The sequence below is a fragment of the Vombatus ursinus genome, unplaced genomic scaffold, assembly GCF_900497805.2.
Source record: "Vombatus ursinus unplaced genomic scaffold, bare-nosed wombat genome assembly UNPS02014852.1, whole genome shotgun sequence".
NCBI lineage: Eukaryota > Metazoa > Chordata > Mammalia > Diprotodontia > Vombatidae > Vombatus > Vombatus ursinus.
Genome location: NW_020954630.1, coordinates 12,560,654 through 12,582,613, shown reverse-complemented (window position 1 = coordinate 12,582,613; position 21,960 = coordinate 12,560,654). Strand labels below are relative to the sequence as shown.

The window sequence follows — 21,960 nt, the reverse complement described above, 5'->3', positions numbered from 1 at the left end:
TTCAACATTGAAGTAGTTATTAAAGAAGGTACTCACTAAAGCTCCTTGCTGCAGAAGTCCTCATAAGCTAAGTCATTGCCCAGTGAGGCATTTTGAGTATTGATGTGGAATAATTTGTTGCTATGGTAATTGGAGATACAAAAGCCATAACATAGCATAACACACAAGTGTTCAACTTAAGGATGGTCACAGAAACACAGAATTAGTAGAGATCACATCCATCTAGTCCCTTTCTTTGCCTAGAGAAGAAACTGTAATATACCATCTATTCAGTTTTTGCATGAAGAAGTCTAGTGAGAAGGAATCCTCTACCTTGCAAGCAGCCAATTCTACTTTTGAACAGTTTTAGGTGTTAAGAATTTTTTCCTGACGTGAACCCAAGTCTGCTTCTCTGAAACATCTATCAGTTGCTCCCAGTTCTACCTTCTGGGTCCAAAAAACTCGTCTAGTCTCTTTTCTGTCTGATAGTTTGAAAGCAATTTCATGTCCTCCTTGAGCATTTCTTTTTCCAAGTATCTCCAATTTCTTCATATACTTGAAAATAACCAGCATGTTCCTATGAAGCCTTCTCTTCTCAGACCAAACGTTCCCATTTCCTTCATATAGTTGAGGATAATGATCATGTCACTCATGAGCCCTTTCTTCTGTAGGTTAAATATCCTCAGTTCTTTCCAACAGTCCTTGTAGATCATATATTTGAGACTTGTGACTCTTCTATTTGCCATTCTCTAGACATTCTCTAGCTTCCAAAAATTCCTTCCTCATATGTGGCACCTAGAATTGAACATACTTACTACTCCTATATATAGGTCTACCAGAACAAAGTACAACTCTTTCTTTTTAGGTTTAAAGTGTTTTAAAAATTTTTTTAATTAAATGATTTGTTAAAAACAATATTAAACAGTATAGCTGATTAAATTTGCTTAGCAACTATTTACAGTTAAATTAATTTCAATGCATAAAATAGAGCTTTTCAGTCATTCCCACTAAGGCCCCACAAATCAGAATTTTTTGCCCATTCATTTTTACTTTGACTTTTTTCATTTTGTATTATTTCATAATGGTCTTTCTAGATTTCTTTGAAAGTACAACTCTTAATAGATCTATCACCTTGTTGATTTCCACAGTTGGTGATCTGGCTGGAAGGGTAGATGCCCCCTGCTTCTTCCCTACCCCACGTGCACCACACCATAGAGGGAAATCTCAGAAGATCTGTTTTAAGTCCCCAGTCCATCACTTGCTCACTATGTGAATATGGGCAAACCAGTTTCCTAATCAGTAAAATGGGGATAATGATATTTTCAATATTTTGATAATAATGTTGTTTTCTCACAAAGTTGTGAGGAAAGTGTGTTGTGAACTTTTGAGCAGTATAACAATGTGAGCTTTTTTTATTAGTACTTCCCAAGAAACTAGAAGAATAAAGAGGGCAGTCTATTCGTGTGGTGGTAGTGGTGTTTGTACTCTTTGCTCAAGAGCAGAAGCATAATTCAGATGTACCACTCCTTCTTCTGTTTCAGCTTATTTTGCTCTTCTCTCCCCTCTCTATTCCTCTTTGGAAGGATGCAGTTTGCAAAGTGAACAAAATTAGATTCTCTCTTTTTTATTTCACTTAGCATTTATTGTTTTAAATCTTAATTTATTTTGAATTATCAGCATTCACTTCCATAAGCTTTTGAGCTTTAAAATTTTCTCCCCCTGCCTCCCCACCTCCCTCCCCAAGACGGCATGCAATTTGATATAGGCTATACATATACATTCCTATTAAACATATTTTCACATTAGTGATGTTGTAAGTAAGAATTAGAACTAATAAGAGGAACCACCAGAAAGAGGAAACAAAACACAACAAAAGAAAAGAAACAGCAAATAGTATGCTTTGATCTGCATTCAAACTCCATAGTTCTTTCTTTGGATGTAGATAACATTTTCTATCATGAGGACTTTGGAGATATTTTAGATCCTTGCATTTCTGAGAAGGGTTAAGTCTCTCAATATTAGTCATTGCACAACGTGGCTGTTCCTGTTACAACGTTCTCCTGGTTCTGCTCACTTCATTCAGCATCACACCATACAAGTCTTTCCAGGTTTTTCTGAAGTCAGCCTGTTCATCATTTCTTATAGCACAATAATATTCCATTACATTCATATACCACAACTTGCTCAGCCATTCCCCAATTGATGGGCATCCTCTTAATTTCCAATTCTTTGCCACCACAAAAAGAGCTGCTATAAATATTTTTGTACATGTGAGTCCTTTTCCCATTTGTATGATCTCTCTGGAATATAGCCCTAGAAGTGCTATTGCTGGGTCAAAGGGTATGCACATTTTTATAGCTCTTTGGGCATAGTTCCAAATTGCTCTCCAAAATGGTTGGATCATTTCACAACTCTACCAACAGTGCATTAGTGTTCCAATTTTCCCACATCTTCTCCAACATTTATCATTTTCCTGTTTTGTCATATTGGCCAATCTGATAGGTTAGATTCTCTTTTTTACACTACAAGTAAGCAAGAGAACATTCAATACCTTGCATACGTAGACTTCGCAGACTGTGGTCTTCAGCTGAAGGAAACCTGTAACCTATGGCTCCTCTAGTGATATAGAAATACATTGTATTTTCTCTAGATAAAATTCAAGAGACGAGGTAAAGCCCTGGGAGAGAGGAAGAAACAGCATTCAAATAGGTAATTGTTAGTAATTTAAAACATGGCCAGTCTGTGACTCAGCCTGATATTTTCCCCAGAACAGATTGCTACAGGAAATATAGAAGAAATCCCAATTACAAATGGGCATGAATACCACAAATGGTTTGGCCCAGCACTCACAGACACTAGTAAGTCTGTATTTCTCCTGCTGTTCCCTCTTAAAGAGTCTGTTCTCACTGCTAACTGAGGTGTGAATAACTCTCTACCTCATTCTAAAATGCCTCTTTGAGGCTCTCTCCTGGGGCTGTCACCAACTCTCTGAGAGGTAGTGATTGGCTAGCCTGATTTGTTATCTTCTATCAACAAAAGTGTTGAAGTATTTATATCCCGGTTAAGCCATATTCTTGATCAAGAATACAAAATGGACTTCTGACACTTGGCCAGAAAGTGTGCTTACTGAATATATCAGTAGAATAGATGATGGAATGATTAGTGAAATTTCCTGTCAATACTCAAGGTGCTGATGGTTCATTTTCTGGCTCTTTATCCAAATTAAATTCAGATAGAGACAAAAGCTGCTCAAAAACATTTCTCTCTTTTTTTTTTTAAGTGAGGGGAGGTATTCTGCTCAGTCTTAAGCACTGAATGTCACTACATTTATTCTCCTGTAAGTTGCGCATGTTGCATAGTCTAATTCTCTCACTGTGACTTCTTGTGGGGCAGGAGAATGATACAGGAACTGATAGTTCAAATTCCCACAGTGTGAACTCACTATAAGCTCTGGCTCTCTGTCTTCTAATCAAGGGAGCACTTACTGAAACACCAAGTCAACTAGGAGTAAAGCCACAACCTAGGCTTTAAGGAATTGCTTATTGAAATCATTTAAAAAAATGAACACTGATTTCCAGAACCTTGATTAAATGCAAATTTAGTAAGCCAGCACACACATTGGGCAGATGGAGGCAAATGGAATTTATAGGAGTCTGTAGGCACAAATCAATATTACCTTACGAGGTAAGGGTAGGGTGGTGATGCATATTTTTGCTTATCTTGAAATAACATAAGAATAGGTATTGTCAGAGTAGTAAGGTCATAGAAATTATATTTTAATTTATAATAATTTCTTACTTTCCTTTTTGTCTTCTTATGTGTACAACAGCAAATCAAATAGTGTCAACTGAGATACTGTATGTAAAGTTCTTTGTGAACATTAAAAGAATACATAATATGACCTATTCACATCATTAAATATGGTACCCTTTTCACCTGTTTATTATTTCTTTCTGGCACTGACTTTAAGAATAAATATATACCTTTAAGGTAAAGATGATAGTAATTTAGAGATGTAAGAAGGCAGGAGAGCAGTATTCATAAGTCATATTGGCAGATAAAGTTTGAAAAAAAAATCTCCTAAAGTCTGGCCCTGTGTATAAAATGTCTAACTGAGCCCATTTCTGGTGAATTCAGTGGTTCCTTAGCACACAGTTTGAAAAACTCTAATTTGGTGGTTCCCTTATGATTCAGGGTGTAAGGTTAGAAAATGAAGGTTAAGGTTAAGTTCAAGGTCATGTGCCTGGCCAATCCTCACAATGATTGTGCTATTGGAAATGCATACTGTGATGATCACTTTATGTTCCTCACCATTTTTGTTCTCTTTAGTGTATAGATAACCATGATTCTGAGTGTGTGCTTTTTGACATTTTAGTTCAGAAATCCTGATTGTCCCTTTATGTTTAAAGTTGACTACAGATGTTTTCTGGCATAGATGGCATCCTGAATCTTCCAAAGGTGGTCACTTCTGCCAGGTCATCAGACATGGTGATCTGTTCTGGTTTAAACATATTGTTAGCATTATTCTGTGGAAATTTATAGGCTCAGACATATCTGCCATGTTCTTATGGTAACTATGTGGTTTACATATTTTCCAGTGACGCAGATACTGTCTACCCAGAGCATAGCATTCATGAAATCTTACACTACATTTACTGGTGTCACAGCCTTTAAACTTAGATTGAATAGGAAATAATTGTCTCTTTTCTCCAACTTAAAGACACAAGGAAGAAAGTATACCTGACTGAAGGGCCTTTAGGTTTTTATTTCCTTCTTGAACATATCCAGATTCCCAGTGATGTAGGGTTTAGAATTTAACTTGGCTGATTAATGGTTTCCATTGTTGAGTTTCTTTCCTTCGCACCCTTTCTCTGTCTCTCTCTGGCTCTGGCTCTCTGACTCTGGCTCTCTCCTTTCCCCTCTCTCAATTTTCTTTTGAATTCTTCAACTGGAGCACTTGTTTGGAAGTTATAAATTGTTTCCAATCAAGAATGGTTTATATTTTTCCCTTCTGTTCTTTCCCTTTTCCCATTCTTTCCTTCATTTCTTTCCCTTCCTCCCTCTGTCTTGAGTTTGTGTATAGTCCCAAGGGGGAACAAATACTTCTCCTTGATACAATCATCCTTCAACTGAAATGTTTCAGGTGTTAGTAGAGTTCTTGTATGATATTGCCCTGTTGGTTTTCTTTGCAACTCTGCCTCATTTACAACTCCGTGGTAGAGAAACTCAAACACTGTAGGAGATTCATTCTCTGTGGCTTCAGCCTGACATTCTCACTGGTATTGTGTCAACATAGCATCAACATAGCTAATATATCCAAGAGCCATTTTATGGAACAAACACGTACTTTCTAATGCACCAGTGGGGTTTGAAAATTCACCTGTTAGTGACAGTGGAAATTTGGCTCGGGGAAGGGGAAGACACAAGGAAGAAGGGAAAATAGAGACAGCCTTAGAATGAAGTGCTGTGAATTAGGGGAGCTCTTTCCCCACCACTACCCAGAACCAGAAATTTCAGGGCAAATCACACTGTGAGTGTCAGCCTCCTTAACATGCATCGTTTAAGGGAAATACCTGCATTTATGAAATCATGGATTCCCCTGGAGTGTTTGTATCCTTTGATTAAAACTATGTAATCTGAAATAACAAATAACAAAAGTTCAAGTCTTCCTGAATTTTCGTATGAATTCTATTGAACCTTGTCTCTCTAAGGCTAGTAACCCACTGGGAGATTCTATAACCTGAATAATAATAAAAATTATTATCATCATAATGATAATTACTATCATTAACTTGAAGTTAATGTCATGGCCGGTCACCGTAGGAACAAACTCTCACAATAATTTCCAATGGGTCTTTTCCTCCTCTCATTGAGTCAGGATTCATGAAAGAATTTCTCTCTCACTTATACCAGGTTAAAGTGATGGGGGACAGGATGGTAAAAACCCCCACTGACACTTTTGTACCAACCAACCAAATTAAGGTTGGGAAGAACACCTGTTCTGATGAACGAATACACTTAGACCTTCAGTTCCTCCATGATTTGTTAGTATGAACTGACTGACTCATATTAAAAAATAATGTATTTGTTATTTATACATAATTTGGAAAAGATGTTTTTCTTATAGATTTAAAAAAACCAGTTATATTTGGCTTATGAGAGAGAAGAAAACTTTATCTCTATGTTTTGTATTTCCTATTCCTTGGCTTGACATTATAGATTTCCTTTGTTCATTGTACCTTCATTTACATTTTCTTCAAATGCCTAGAAGGACTACTAAACATCTAAAATAGAAGTCTGCTATTAGGTATCTTTGTGATGTGTGACTAGGATACTCTGTTGTATTTTTTTTCCCCACTGCCCTTAGGTGGTGAGAAGTATATTTTTATTTAAGTTTAAGTATATTATTATCCTTAGTAAGTATGTTTTCCACAGTACTCAAATTAACCATCTCTTTACCCGCCAATTGGGCACTGCTGTTGGCCACAATTCTCTCATCCTCTCTGTTTCTCAGACTCCTGTTTGGCTGATGGGAATTATATTCATGCTTTCTTACTGCTGGATCACAGGATAAGTATGATTGATTTCTGTAGAAATCGGCGTAACTGCAATTTCCATGAAAATTCTTCCAAGCGAATCCTCACAATTATCTACCTTTTCCTTTTCCCATTGAATTTAGGGGTGGATCAGGCCTTGCCACAAGAACGCCGGACTCCTGTTACCCCCTCCTCCTCCTCAAGATACCACCGCCGCAGGTCCTCAGGGTCCCGGGATGAACGTTATCGATCAGGTAAGGTGCTGAGTTTAAGGAGACACTTCCCGCCTGAACCAGACTGATCTTATAAATTTAAATATGTAGCAAAGAGCAGAAATAGAATCACAGTTTTGGGGGGGAGGGTTTGTAGAGTTCCTTTTCCTAAAGATAATTTTTGATGAGCTGTCTGTGATCTTGGGATAAATAGATCCTAACTTCTTCATCACATGTTGTTTGGAACAAATGAATATCTGGGGTGAATTCCATTACTCTTTTAACAACAGAACTTCTGCTCTTAAAGACAATCTTTTCCTTTGTTTATATTTATGAACAAAGTTCATATTTATGAAAATTCTACATATGCAAATTTAAGAAATTTTTATTTCTAATTTGAGAAAAATTTAATGTTTAGGGATTTGTTTCTTTTCTAAACAAAGTTCTACTGATGATTTAGATTTCTATAGCTAATATATTTACCTTCTTTACCTTTACTACACTCACATCATCTTATACCTTTGTTTCTCCTTTTCAACCAAAACTATTTTTATTTGCCAAGGAGACTTTATTTTTTTTAATCTGAAAACATCCTGAAAATGTCACACCATATGTACTTGTTGCCAGGAAATCTTTTTTTCCCCTTTTCATGTTCCTTCTGAAAGTACCTTATCTTGGCATTTTTAATTTCATTATAGTCATCACCTGGCCTCAGCTAAATTTAATCCATGAATTTCATAGGAGAAAATTTGCTACCATGAAAATTTAACTACTTCTCTCCTCCCCTGCTTCAACATCTAGATTTTTTTTGAAAGTAAAAAGTATGCTTCAATCTGTATTCAGACACCATCAGTTCTTTCTCTGGGAATAGATAGCATTTTTCATCATAAGTCCTTCAGACTCGTCTTGGATTGTTGTATTGCTGAGAACAGCTAAGTCATTCACAGCTGATCATTCTACAATATTGCTGTTATTTTGTACACAGCATGTTTCACTTTGCATCAGCTCATGTAAGTCTTTTCCAGGTTTCTCTGAGAGCATCCTGCTCATCATTTCCTTTAGTACAATAATATTCCATCATAGTCACTTACCACAGTTTGTTTGTCCATTCCCCAATTGATGGGCATCCCCTCAATTTTTAACTCTTTGCCCCCAGAAAAGAGTTGCTATAAATGTTTGTGTACCTATATGTCCTTTTCCTTTTTGTTTTCATCTCTTTTGGGATACAGACCTAGTAGTGGTGTTGCTAGGTCAGAGGGTATGCATGGTTTTATAGACCTCTGGGCATAGTTCCAAATTGCCCTACAGAATGGTTGAATCAGTTCACAACTCCACCAACAATGCATTAACGTCTCATTTTTCCCACATTCCCTCCAACATCTGTCATTTATCTTTGCTGTCCTATTAGCCAATCTAATAGGTATGAGGTGGTAGTACCTCAGAATTGTTTAAATTTGCATTTCTCTAATAGTAGTGAGAGTATTTTTTCATATGGCCATAGATAGCTTTGATTACTTCATTAGAAAACTGATCATATGTTTTTATCATTTCATTTTTATAAATTTGACTCAGTTCTCTATATGTTTGAGAAATTAGGCCTTTATCAGAGAAGAAGAAAAAAGAAAAAAAAGAAAAATATTCAGTTACTATTGCTAATTATATTTCCTTCCATCCTATTCCCCCCCTTTATTCTGTTCTCTCTCTTCTTCCTCAAAAGTGTTTTGCTTCTGACTACCCCTCCCCCAATCTGCCCTCCCTTCTATCCCTCCCTCTTCTCTTATCCCCTTCCCCCCCTGCTTTCCTGTAGGGTAAGACATTTAACATCTAGATTTTTAAGATGCTTTTCTCAGGGTAGAGGGAGGGTTGGAACTCTGAGGTAGTATGTTTTTCTCCACCTGAAATTTTGTTAAAGACTATTCTTTATAAGCTATTTTGTTTGTTCTGGGATTATAGAGCATCAGATCAAAGTATGCTGTAGAATGGTGATAACCGGAACAGTGATAATGCTTCTCCCTATTAGCCAGAAGCCTTTCATTAGAAGCCACCAAGCATTCCCACCTGGGCAGCTGTCTGGCAGCTTCCTGCCTCTGCTTCCCCTCTGAAAGGGAAGGCAAGGAACACCAAGGAGCTTCGTGGCACTTAGGTAAAGAAAGGGTAATGGGCCCTTGATGGGCCCAAGTCCTGTTTAACCGTTGCTTCTCCCATCTTGGCAACTGTTGGAAAAGCTGAAAGACCAAAACTATGTGAAAAGAGGCTTTGTTCCCAGATGTTCGCTCTCCCCCTCTCCCCAGATTGTAGAACTCTTTCCAAAATTGGTGCTCATACCTAAGACTATGTATGGTGCCTGCATTTCTTTTTCAGGCATCTTGGAAGCCTCTTCTGACTTACCAAAAGAGTAAGGGCTGGGCATCCTTGATGTCTCGCGTTCAGGAGACCTTAAAGGAAAACCCAGGAAATTTAAGTCTTATCTCAGTTTCTGCCCTCTAAACCAGACTCCTATTGTTATATCTATAAACATAACCAGAAAAAAAAACCAACCAGTAAAATCATCTCCCTGTATTTAGCATGTACATGGTATTATTTTTAAAGGTTTCAAATACTTTAAAATAGCTATTGGGAATGATTTTTAAAATCAATCAAACAGCATTTATTCAGCACCTACTATGTGGCAGGCACTATGCTAAGGGCTGGAAATAGAAAGAAAGGCAAAAAAGCTAATCCCTTCTCTCAAGGACCTCACAGTCTATCATAACTCAGTTTACCCAGTTGTTCATTCCAGAAGAGAAAAGACTTATGGTGGTAAGAGAGGAGAAAAAATGTTATAGAGCAGGGGTTCTTAGCTTTTTTGTGTTACATGGATTTCTTTTGTGGTACAGGGAAACTGAATAATGTTTTCGAATGACTAAAATAAAATACACAGGATTGCAAAAGAAATCAATCATATTGAAATATAGTTATTAAAAATTTTTTTAAAAAATTTCACAATCTCTCTGAAATCTATCTATGGATCCCTTGGGGATCCATGGATTCCAGGTTAAAGACCCTTGATATAGAGGCGAGGGAGCAAGGATATTGGGAGAAGTGACTGTATCGAGCCATTTGCCAAATTTTTAATACACCTGGTGAGTGGATTAAAAGTTGAAGTCCTTTGGAAAAGAGCTGAAATACCATTTTCCTTCTATTTATTCACCTCCTCACCTCACCCCAGACCTGGCTTATAACTCTTATTATTCATTCTCAGTAGCATCTCTGTGAAGTAGAAAAATCCTCTGAGTTAAGTTGCCAAAGAGCTGCCATGCTTGAATGCCATAATGTATTCCATTAACCTTTTAGAATGAGGAAACTGTTCAAGTCTAGAACTTGGGAGAACAGAACTAGCTAGGCATTCTTGCACCTCTCTCATCTGACTGTATTCCTTTGGAGAATTATTTTTCCCTTTTGTGATATGCCCCAACAATATTTTTAGCGCTCAGAAGCTACTGTGAGGATTAGTGTATTGGTGTAAACCTACCTTGACATCTGTGGTGTAATAGGGAAAGCAATGATTTGGGGTTAAGGACCTGGGTTTAAATGTGCGCTCTTCTGCTTGGTGACTGTGTGTCTTTGGGCTAGCCCCTTAGCTGTCAGGGTCTCATTTTCTTAATCTATAAAATGGGGGGAATCCAGGAGTCTAGAATAGAAGACCTGTAGGTCCCTTCCAGTTCTAAATCTCTGACCATATTTAATGTGAAATGACATTCTTGTAAGGTCATCAAGCATTTATTAAGTACCTACTATATATCAGGCATTCTGTCGAACTATAAGTTACTTTCATGTTAAAATTTTATCTAATAGTGAATAGCCCTTTCCACTTTTAGAGAATAATCAGTTTAATCTAGATGTGGATCAAATATCTCCAAAGTTTCCTCTGAGATTTTGAGAGTTTTATACTGATAGTCTGATACCCCTCTTATGCTCTTTGTCATAAATTTATTTTTTATTGTTATGTTTGTACATATCTCTCTTATTAGATTATAAACTCCTCAAGAGCAGTGACCCTCTCTTATTTATATTTCCATCTCTTTCAATCCCAACACAGTCTCATGCATAGAAGCCATTTAATACAGGTTTAAATGAAGGAATGTTTGAATAAAACACATTTCCACATTGGCTATGTCCAAAAATGTATGTCTTAGTCTTCATCTTGAATCCATCACCTTTTTGCAGGGTTTGGGATTGGTCTTTGCACTGATCAGAGCTCTGATGTCTTCAAAATTGGTGTTTTTTTAATACACAATGTTGTTATTATGCATTGTTTTCTTGGTTCAGCTAACTTCACTGTATCATTTCATACAAGTTTTCCCAGGTTTATGTAAAATTGTCACTTTCATCTTTGGCATAATACCATTCCATTATTTTCATATTTTCGTATTAAAATATTTCATATTTGTTCAGCCATTCTGCAATTGGTGGATACTCCTTTAGTTTCTAATTATTTGCCATTATCAACAGAGCTACTATAAATATTTTTGTACCTATGAGTTCTTTTTCCCTTTCTTTGATCTCCTTGGGGTACTGGCCTAGTAGAGGTATTGCTTGGTCAAAGGTTACATACAGTTTAGTACCTTTGTGGGGGGTGGGTCCAAACTTCCTAAAATGATTACACTACTCTACAGCTCTACCATTAGTGCACCTGTATGCCATTTCGCCCTTAACCCTTCCTGCATTTGTCATTTTCATTTTTTGTCAACTTTGCGAATTCAGAGTTGCTTTAATTAGTGTTTCTCTAATTAGTAATGATTTGGTACATTTTTTTCATCTGGTTATTGATAGTTTGAATTTCTTTCTTTGAAAAAACTGCCTGTTCGTTTCTTTTGATCACTTATCAATTTGAAAATGCCCGTAGCTATTAAGAAATTATAATAATGGACTTCCATTTAGATTTTATCCCATTCTCTCTTCTCCCACCAATTGCCCCCCTATGGGAGTTTAAGTACATTTTAAAACTACAAATGCTCCAATTATTTGCTGAAATGCAATAATATCTTTTCTCTTGGGGTATGTACACAGTATAAGACATACAAGTTTGATTTTAATCTACACTTTCAAAATTTGTGTGTCTGTATCTTTTGGTTTAGTTTTACTTGAGTTTGCTTAATAAGCACTTTATATTCATTCTGTCATTTGATTATATTAACCCTATGAAGTAGCTAGTGCAAGTATTAATACCTCCATTTTACAGATAAAGAACCTGAGTCACCAGAATGTTTGGTGACTTTCCTTAAGGTCATGTAACGTGGAAGTGGCAAAGGCAGGATGTCAAGCACATCTTTACTCTGGCTAACAGACTGTACTTCTTTTTTTAATGGAAAAATGGGAAATTCAGCATGGCAGATGCATGGAGAGCTAAGTTGTTTTTATGGCTTCATATATTTATTAGAAAATTGACACATAGGCTTTGCTTTATATTTAATTTATATTACTTTATCAAAAAAGGATCAGTTTTTTTTAAAACAAAAGAACAAATACAAAAATCATTTACAATGTGTTAAGCTCTGAGAATGCAAGCATAAAAGTGAAACAGGTCCTGCCCTGAGGGTATTTATTTTCTAATAAATAAGGTGACAGCACATATATGTGACTATTGGCCAGGGAAGGACATTTTGGTCAAGGGAGTCACAGACATGGTGAATTTCTGTGACGTTGGTAATGTTGATTCCGTTATTGTACCCAAATCAGAAAGTAGAAACTGTATATGTGACTGACTGACTCTCTCTTGTACTCAATTCATAGGATCATAGAATCATAGAATCATAGATGAGAATTGGAGAAGACCATCTAGCTCTATCCCCTACTGTCTTTTTTTTATTTAGATGAGAACACTGAGACACAGGGAGGTCAAATGATTTACCCAGAATCACACAGATAGAAACTTTCAGAGGTGGATTATGAAATCGTATCCTTGGATTCTGGAGTCACTGCTCTTTCCACTGTAGTAAGAGAGAAATTTTCCTTTGAGGGCTGTTTTAGTTCTGCCTCTCCCCCCCCCACCCCCAGTCTTAATCTGTTATGTCATTGTTATCATTATTTTATGATACTTATTCTCTGTTTCTATGATTTATTATTTGACCCACTCTTTCAAACCTTTCTGTTCTCAAGCCACCTACACTTCCCCTTTAATAAATGCTTTTTGAATTGAAATTTTATTGAAATGATGGAAATGATGAGGGAATGGGAATGGCAGTGCAGCTTCCCTAAAAACAATCACTACCACCAGCCTTCTGTTGATTTTCTGATTTTTGTGGTAGTTAAAAAATTCTTCAATGTATCGCTATTATCTGATCTCTAGAGCTCCTTGAAGTCAGGTATGTTGTGGAATGGGCAGAGATCACAATGGTTGAGGAGAGAAATGGAATGAAAAGAAATATCCCTTTTTTAGTGTCTAGCTGGTTGGCATCTCTGAGGAAATTTAAGTTCTGTACTATTCACAGAAACAAAAAGGAATATGGAAGCTGGTATTCAATAAATGGATAATGTGAAGTCATGTTTTCAGATGACCTCCCAGATACAGATTAATGCAGAGGATCCATATAATGAGAGTGTGATAGGTAAGAACCAAGGACTGAGAAGAGTTACCCTTTGGGTCCTATCTTCCAGGTAATAAAGCAGGCTCTGTAAAAATATTTCATCAGCTCATGTGTTGATATTGTAATCAGGGCTGTTACCTGTCTCTCTTCTTGTCAGGCTAGCTTATTGTTGATGGGTCTATCATCTGGTCTGGTGTATGACCTTGCAGGAAGCAACCACAATATAAAAAATGCCCACGCCAGTTCATCTGGGAGCATGTGATCCATGCTTCATTTTAATGCCCTTGCCATATCAACATAATATTATGGGAGGGTTAGGATCCCAGGTGAGAGCTGAGAATTCACACCGTTCTGCATATAGGGTGATTTCTGTGCTTTCCCAGAGAGTTCATAAAGCCAGGGGCAGGCTGTGCAGCCTTATTTGAACAACACATCAGATTCCAGCTCACCAGAAAGCACTATCATCATTATGTTATTAGAAGCATCAGAAAACCAGAGAGCAGTTTATATTGCTACATACTAGGAATGTTCCTTACCTCCTGGAATTACAGTGAAATCTCACTTTACCAAACAGTCAGAGACACAGAATGTTATACCTGGAAATAATTTCAGATAATGTAGAGTCTAGCCCACTCATTTTGCAGAGGAGGAAACTGAGATCCAGAATGACATGATGGGAAACTAAAATTTAAATTTCCTTCCTGGTTAAGAGAATCGAGAAAAGGATGAGTTCAGAATACAAAGTGCAATAGGTTTATGATTCAAAGGCTAGGGGAACTGTGGTTAGCTGTCAGTCATAAGAAGACAATTTCTATCTGCATTTATGGAAAAGCCGAGTGTCACTGATGGGTTCTAGCAGTTGTTGCTGCTAACTGACAGCCTCTGAGACAGGCTCCCAGCCCCTTCCATTGGCAGCAGCAATCATCCATATAGCCCTCTTCAGTTACAAAATGCCTTAAATACATTATCTCATTTGTTCTGTGTAAGAACCCTGCATGAAAGGGAACAACAAGTCTGTATTTTATGGCACAAAGTACCTTATCATTAGGGCTTGGTCCAGCCTTGCTCATTAAGTTCATTCAGAAGGCTGCTAAACTCATGCTATAGTAGTACACTATCTGAATTTGAAGACAGAAGATTGGCTCAAACTTTGAAAGGCTTAAGAACACTGATCGACACAATGCCCCAACAGGATTCCGAAGATCTGATGATGCAGCATTTTGCCCACCTTCTGCCAGAAAGGCGATAGATTCAAGATGTATAATGAGACCTATTCTCTAGATATAGTCAGTGCCGCAATTTGTTTTGCCTGACTGTGCTTTTTTTTTTTTTACAATTCCCCCCCCCCCAGTGGTGATGATGAGTAGGAGGGAAAGAAAAATGATTTTTTAAAGTTGTTTTAACTTTTATTGTTTTAAAAAAAAATAGCAGTTTTGACTGGATGATTATGAAGATCTCTTCCTGCTCGAAATCCTCTGGTCTTGTGAATTCCCTAAAGGAGCCTGACAGTTGTCACTGACTAGGGAAAAAAAGAGACCTGGTAGAGGTGGAGGTGGGGTGGGAATTCACACATATAGTGATAGAGAAGGGGGACGCTAGCAAGAAGGAATGAGCAGAAATAAAGGCTGATATTATCCCAGGCTTATAGTGCTGGATTTTTAATAAATGGTTGTAAAAGCAGAAGTTATTCACCATTTATTTATCCATATCTGACTTGCAAAGTGGTTTACCATCATTTTCAAGCCTTTTTCAAATCGTGTGGAGAAATCTAACTGCTTCTGCTACTTTGCCGGACTGCAAATACAAGAAGTGCTAAATAAATTCTTTCCTGGTAATGTAATGATCCCTAAATTTATTTCACTGCTACACTAGACTGGCTTTAAATATCTCCTTTTCCTTAGTAGATGGACACTTTTAGGCCATCAGGAATGAAAGGCTCAAACTGAATAAAATATAAACTACTGCAGCAGAGAAGGGAAGCAGGGCTACAAGATTTACTTAGTTTTGCTTAATGTCACCAGACAGCTTAATTGAAATGCCTCACAAGCTGGATAATGAATCTACTTATCTCCAAGCACAAATGGAGCATTTATTCTTCTTAAATATGAGACCTCATTCATTTCCATGTATTGATTACCTAGAATGAACTGAGAGCATCTGATGTATATAGCAATGCAGAAGATCTGCAACAGCCACTTCTTTTTTAATAAACTCTTTAAACTAATGCTCTTGTATAGACTGACAGATTATTTATACTCATCATACTGATTTTTCCTTGAAAAACACCATCTGGGTGAGAGGAGAAGGGCTTGAGTGTAATCCCATAAACATATTACAGAATCTCAGAGTTGGAAGAGACCTCACAGGTCAACAAATCCCTAAGAAAGTAAAACTTTATTGTTTTCTTTTGCTTTTATATTGCCTAAAGTTGTCCTATATCCTTCCACTTTTCACTCCCCAAAGAGCCACCTTAAGACAAAGAACTTTAAAAAGAAAAAACAATGCGGGGAATGGGGTGGAAATCACCAAAATCTATCAATACAATGAAAAAATCAGTAATATGCGCTGTGCCCCACACCCCCAAGGTCTCCTACACTCTACCTATGCAAAGGAGTAGGAGAAAATGTCTTCTCAAATCTCTTCTTTGGGGCCAAGTTTGTTATTTGTAATGTTTCACCATTTATTTTCTGTTGTTTTGTAGTAGTTTTTTTTTAAGTTTGCATTGTTATACTTGCACATGTGGTTTCTTGACTCTACTTACTTCATTTTGTAACTGTGCATCTAAGTCTTTCCATTATAAAGATAATCATTATATTCTTTGGTTCTTACAACACAGTATGATTTCATTACATTCATGTATCGTAATTTGTTTAAACAACCCCTACTCAATGGGCATCTGCTTTATTTCCAGTTCTTTGTAATTGGAAAAAAAGTGCTACTATGAAGATTTTGGAGTATATGGACCCTTTCTTTTGGTTGTCTTAACTGAAAAGGTATCCCTATCAATGACATGCTTGTCAAGCTGTCATCTGGCCTGTTCTTTAATACCTCCAATGATAATCAGCTCCCTATCTCCAGAGGCAGTTCTATGGACTTTTGGACAGCTCTGTTAGAGATTCTTTCCTCATGCTATTTTCAAAATTGCCTCTGTGGTTTCTATACCTTGTTTCTATTCTACCTCTGGGGCCAGGCAATACAAATCTAGTCCCTCCCCTACATCAACGGTCCTTTAATTATTTTGGTAGTGCCATGGCCCACATAAGTCTTCTCTTCATCAGACTAAACATCCTCAGTTCCTTCTCGTAATCACTATATGCCATGATCTCTAGCCTTCTCTCCAATGAATTTCCTACCAATGGTCACATTCTCATTTGTCAAAATTTTCCCTCAGACGAGACACCTGGAACTAAAAACAGTATCCTAGACATGGTCTAATTAAAAATCTGTTCATCATGAATAAGTAATCATAACTCATCTTCCTTTAAACAGAATATTTTATTTCAATGGAAATGATTTGGGGAAACTTTTGGTGTCATCTTTTAATTACATTTTAACGTGTGTTACTGGGAATTTGAAGATAGAACAGTGGTAAGGGGGAACCCCAAAGGTCTGGGTTTTGGATGTAGGCTATGAGGAGGATATAAGGTAGGGACAAAGACAAATCAGATGAATGGTTGCACATGCCTTTAAGTCAGAAGTTATATTCTGAGAGAGAAATGCTTTTATTAGTAGAAGAATTATATTAGAAATAGAAATAATTGTAATTATAATGCTGTAATTGTGGTTGGAGTGGGCAGTGTGTTTGGAGGTTTTTATGCCCATAAGGGAACATAAATCTTCCCTAACCACCTGAAAAAGGATGCCCAGAATTTCATCTCTTTTACCTACTTAAGCTAGAAGACTTATGGTAGGAACAGAGCATGTGGAAGTTTTTGAAGTTGGCTATGAAACAGGAAGTGAAAGAAGTTATCCCAGGACTGTAGCTATCTAACAGTTGCTCTAGGCTTTTATTGGGTGATTGCTTCTCTTCCCCTCTCTTAATCACTCCTCTTCTCCCTCCCACTTCCCTCCCCTCTTCTTGCCTCTCTTCCTTTTATGTTGATTCAGACAACTCCAAAACTTAAACCTATATCTATAGCCTTGACCTCTCTCTCTTCAAATTCATAGGTTGTTTAGCATTGCTAGATACCATCTCCACCTGCCTGCCCCACTGGCATCTCAACCTCAGCTTGCTTAAAACTAAATGTATCATTTCCATCTGAAATTCTGCTCCTCTTCCCAAGTTCCCTCTTTGTCAATGATACCATTATTCCCCCAGTTGCACATACTATACACAAGTCTATACTCATCATCGAGTCCTTGTCTTCATCCCACGTGTCCTAAACTTCACCAGCTCCTCTATTCTGAGTCCGGAGTATTTCTCACATGTGATATTTCCTTAGCATTCCCAATGTGTTCACCCTATTCTGGCCCTCATTACCTCTTGCCTTGATTCTCACATTCTGCTTTCTGGTGTTTTGCCATTAAGATAGTGTGGCACAAATGTGGATTAATTCAAATACAAAGTCTCCAAGGTCACAAAGTAGAAATACAAGTTATAATGTGCATGAATGTTATTTATGTCTGCCTGCCCTCTGCTCCTCCATCCCCTCTATCTCCTAACACACACACACACACACACACACACACACACACTCTCTCTCTCTCTCTCTCTCTCTCTCTCTCTCTCTCTCTCTCTCTCTCACATTTTTCATAACCCATCCCAACTACCAACCTCGGAAGGTTGAGCATATGTCCTCATGTTGAACTAATTTTCGAGAAGCCTTTTGTCCAGTTACTGCTACATCATTTTTCTCTGTGGCATTTTTTGGTTGCTTTCCTCATCTGGTTTTTACTCTCCCCCCCCTTTTTTTTGGCTACGCAACAGGGTTAAGTGATTTGCCCAGGGTCACTCAGCTTGCAAGTGTCAAGTGTTTAAGGCCACATTTGAACTCAGGTCCTCCTGACTCCAGGGCCCGTCCTGTATCCACTGTGCCACCTAGCTGCCCCCCTCATCTGGTTTTTAAATTGTGTTTAAAATGTGTTGTTAAATTGTGTCCTCACAGTTCTCTAGGTCATGATTAGGGTTTCCTTTCTGTTATATTGTCCCTTTCCAATAATGATCTCCCCTTTATCAATGAAGGTGATGCTATTACTCCACCATCCATGGCTTTTAAGTGACTTAGTTTCTGTTTTTAGTAATAGTGATATATGTGAACAACCCAGAGTTCCTAACAGCCACTCCCACTTGTAAGCAGCAGGAAGTATTTATGAGCCAACTGGCCCGTGAAGGGTACAGTCTGTGAACATGAAAGACAGTGAGGCCAACTGACTCACATGTTAATGGAACCTTTGACTTGCCCTCAGCAGCATGGTATTCTAACTCACTGAGTTAACCTTTTCCAATAAAGAAAGTTGAATGCTCTTTGCCATGCTTCCTGAATTAATTAATCCTTTAAAATCTGTACCTTTTTTTTAAAAATATGCTCTTGTTATGTTTCTCTATTAGCTCTTTGCCTGGATTATAATATTTAATTCCCTTGATATTTCTGGATTATATGTTAAAATTGTACTCTGAAACTGTGGGTTCCTAAGGCTATGCCATTGGAGTAGATGTCTTGACTGGTCCTACAAACTTTGAAAGGCCTCAACTTTGGGCCTTGTGTTTATATATTTGTTGTCCAAGTGGTCAAGTTTAGAGAGCCCCATCACCATGCTAACCATAGAGAGATGGATTTTTTGGCCATGGAAATTTGGAATGAGCACTTGTCCTTTAAGTTAAAAATAAATTGTCACCATCATTGGTGGAAACAGGATACACATGACAATATTAAAGATATTTGATGTGTATACAAGTGATATTTACTGATAAGACAGCCCCTTAGTTTATATATTAGACTTTTTTCCTCCCGTTTGTCAATATCTTGTTGCATCCAGGCAGACCAAATTAAGATCATTTATTCCAAACATAGTTTATAACCTGACAGAAATTGGTACTTCCTTGTCTTTTCATATGCAGTCTGGAATGCTTTGGGGTACCATATCTTCTTTGATTCTCATAGATAGAAAAATGACTATCCCTTTTCTCTTAAGTCCAACAAGAAGGCAATCTTCTGTATCAGTTTTGAGGAGGATGTATTTGGTTTCTCTGCTGTTCCCTGTCTGTAGTTTTAAGACCAATTTTCTTATATTTCAACCTTCACTGCTATTCACAGTACATGCCACATTAGTGATATCAGCAGATCTCATTAATGTTATATATGTTCTTGGAAAGATTTTTTAAAATGTTTTTGGATAACTTCTACATTCATACACAAATGGATGGATTTCCAATTTTTATTATTACCCACTTATAGGTTCCCTTGCTTATGACTTGTTTAAAAATATACGCAGAACACATATAATGAAGGTTTTTTCTGAGGCATTTAGTCAAATGCTTTAATTAATTTCAAATTTCTAACAGCAACTCACTTCCCTTCATTCATTAGTTTTGTGAAATACTTGCCTTTGTAGATTGCGTGGCGTGATTTCTTTATAGTAACTTCAGCTTTTGTTTGTAATCTGTTCTGATAAATGTTTGTAAAATGATTTGGTCTGTGGTTCACCCTAAGTAATATGGATTATCAGTAGAACTATGAAGTAGGAAAAATTCTGAATTTGACACCAACTCACCCTAACCCTTCTCCAAGTTTTCTATATCCTTAAAGAGAGATGCTTCATGCAATGAAAAACTCTGGATTTGCCATCAAAAGATTTGGGACTCAAATCTTTGACCCTAGTGGAGTGACTTGGGGTAAGTCACTTTTCTCTGAGCCTCAGTTTCCTCATCTTTAAAATGAGAATAATGATGTTTATACTACCTAGGGTAGTTGTTTTAAAAAAGGGGGGGGGCTATATAAATTTTACTGTGGTTTAGGCCTACCAATATAGCTTCAGAGAAATTAGGAGCACCTCAATAACACAGTCACTATTGACATCAATATAGGACTTCAATGGAGGGTGTCAGACTTTTAAAATGTAATTGATTTGAAAGAAATTGCATGGAAGGGAACCAACAGGAAGTCCCTCAAGATTCCCAAATTGAGGCAGTGTTTCCAGATGACCTTATCTCATTTTATTGTAACCATGACTAACATTGTACATCACCCATGACTCCCTTGTCTATTAAAAAAAAAAAAGAAAGGAAGGAAAGAAGAAAGAAAAGAAAAATGAAGAGGTCGAATTTAAGTCATCGCTGAAGGCCTTTTCCAAATCTGAATCTGTGATCTCATGATCCTATGACCTTAAACAGCTATATTTACCTTGGCCCTTCTCCTGCATCTGATGTGTGGCATAGTGCAAGGCTGTTGCAATATTCCATTTCCATCTCTATTTGGGAATTTCTGTAATGGCAAGATAATTCTGCTACTCAATATTTCAATATATTTTCCAGAGTTCATCAATTACTATTTTATTCTCTGGTTTCAGTATATCAGTGCAACTTTCCTTGATAATTTCTTGTTTTCTTCAGTCAATTTTTATGCTTCCTTTTCCAAGCTGTTGACTTTTTTCCATAATTCTCCTACATAATCCTCATTTTTCCCCAATTTTTCTTCTATTACTCTTATTTGATTTTTAAGATCCTTTTTGAGCTCTTCCAAGAGAACTTTTTGGGCTTGAGGGCAATTGATATTCCCCTTTGAGGCTTCATATGTAGGCATTTTAACTTTGTCCTCTTCTGAGTTTATGTTTTGGTCTTCCCTGTCACCGTAGTAGGTTTCTATGGTCAGGACTCTTTTCTGTTTCTTACTCGTTTTTCAGCCTATTTCATGACTTTTAAAGTTGAGCTCTGTTCCTGGGGCACAGATGGCACTATCCCAAGCCTCTTATATTGGGGGATAGGGTCTTGGTCATTGACTTTCCACACTGGGGCCTCGGGTCTTGTGGCTTGCCCACTGTGCTGGGGATGGCCCAGCCTAGTTGTGCCTGTTGTGCTAGGATTCTGGGGACTCACAATTTGCCTTCTGTGCTGCAGCTAAGAGCCTCCTGCTGGCTTGCCTGGATACCATCTGCTTGAGGCTGAGCTCCCCTTTTACCCAAGTGAGACAGACCTTTCCTGAAGTTTTCTAAGTTGTCTTAAGCTGGGAAATTGTTTCACTCTGTCTTTTTGTGGATTTTATCACTCCAGAATCCATGTAGAGGCTTGATTTAACATTGTTTCTGACAGAAACTGAGAAGAGTTCAGGCAACTTCCTGGCTTCTCTCTGCCATCTTGGCTCCCTAGAGTTCATCAATGGAAGGAAGACTTCCAGGACCATTGGAAGAAAAAGTCCCCAAAACATTTTTTTTGGGGGGTGGATGTTTTATAGTCTGATGAAGATACTCAGATCTTATAAGCTCATCTGAACTACTTCTGACATTGGTTTCGGTGGAGCCTTAAATGAACAAGTGAGTTTCATCCAGAAAAATGACTGTTTTCCAATCTTCAATATTCTAATGTTTGGATTGGCTTGCCCATGACAAGCATATTTTCTTCATAGACATGATACTAGCCTGCCCCTCACATGTGATTTTTTTTTCCTTTGGTGCTTCATGTAGCTCACCCTGTTTTATTGTGGAATTGAATGATCCTTGAAATGTTTGATTTGG

General features: G+C 37.4%; 1 protein-coding gene across 4 annotated transcripts in view; it reads left to right on the top strand.

Moving 5' to 3' along the window:
- Window positions 1-21,960, top strand: part of DIP2C (disco interacting protein 2 homolog C) — a 589,927-nt gene that overhangs the window by 327,317 nt on the left and 240,650 nt on the right. For all 4 annotated transcript variants that reach the window (XM_027841054.1, XM_027841052.1, XM_027841051.1 and 1 more), the window contains one exon: window positions 6,659-6,769. In XM_027841054.1, the coding sequence (XP_027696855.1) occupies window positions 6,659-6,769 (111 nt within the window). The remainder of the gene's footprint in view (window positions 1-6,658; window positions 6,770-21,960) is intronic.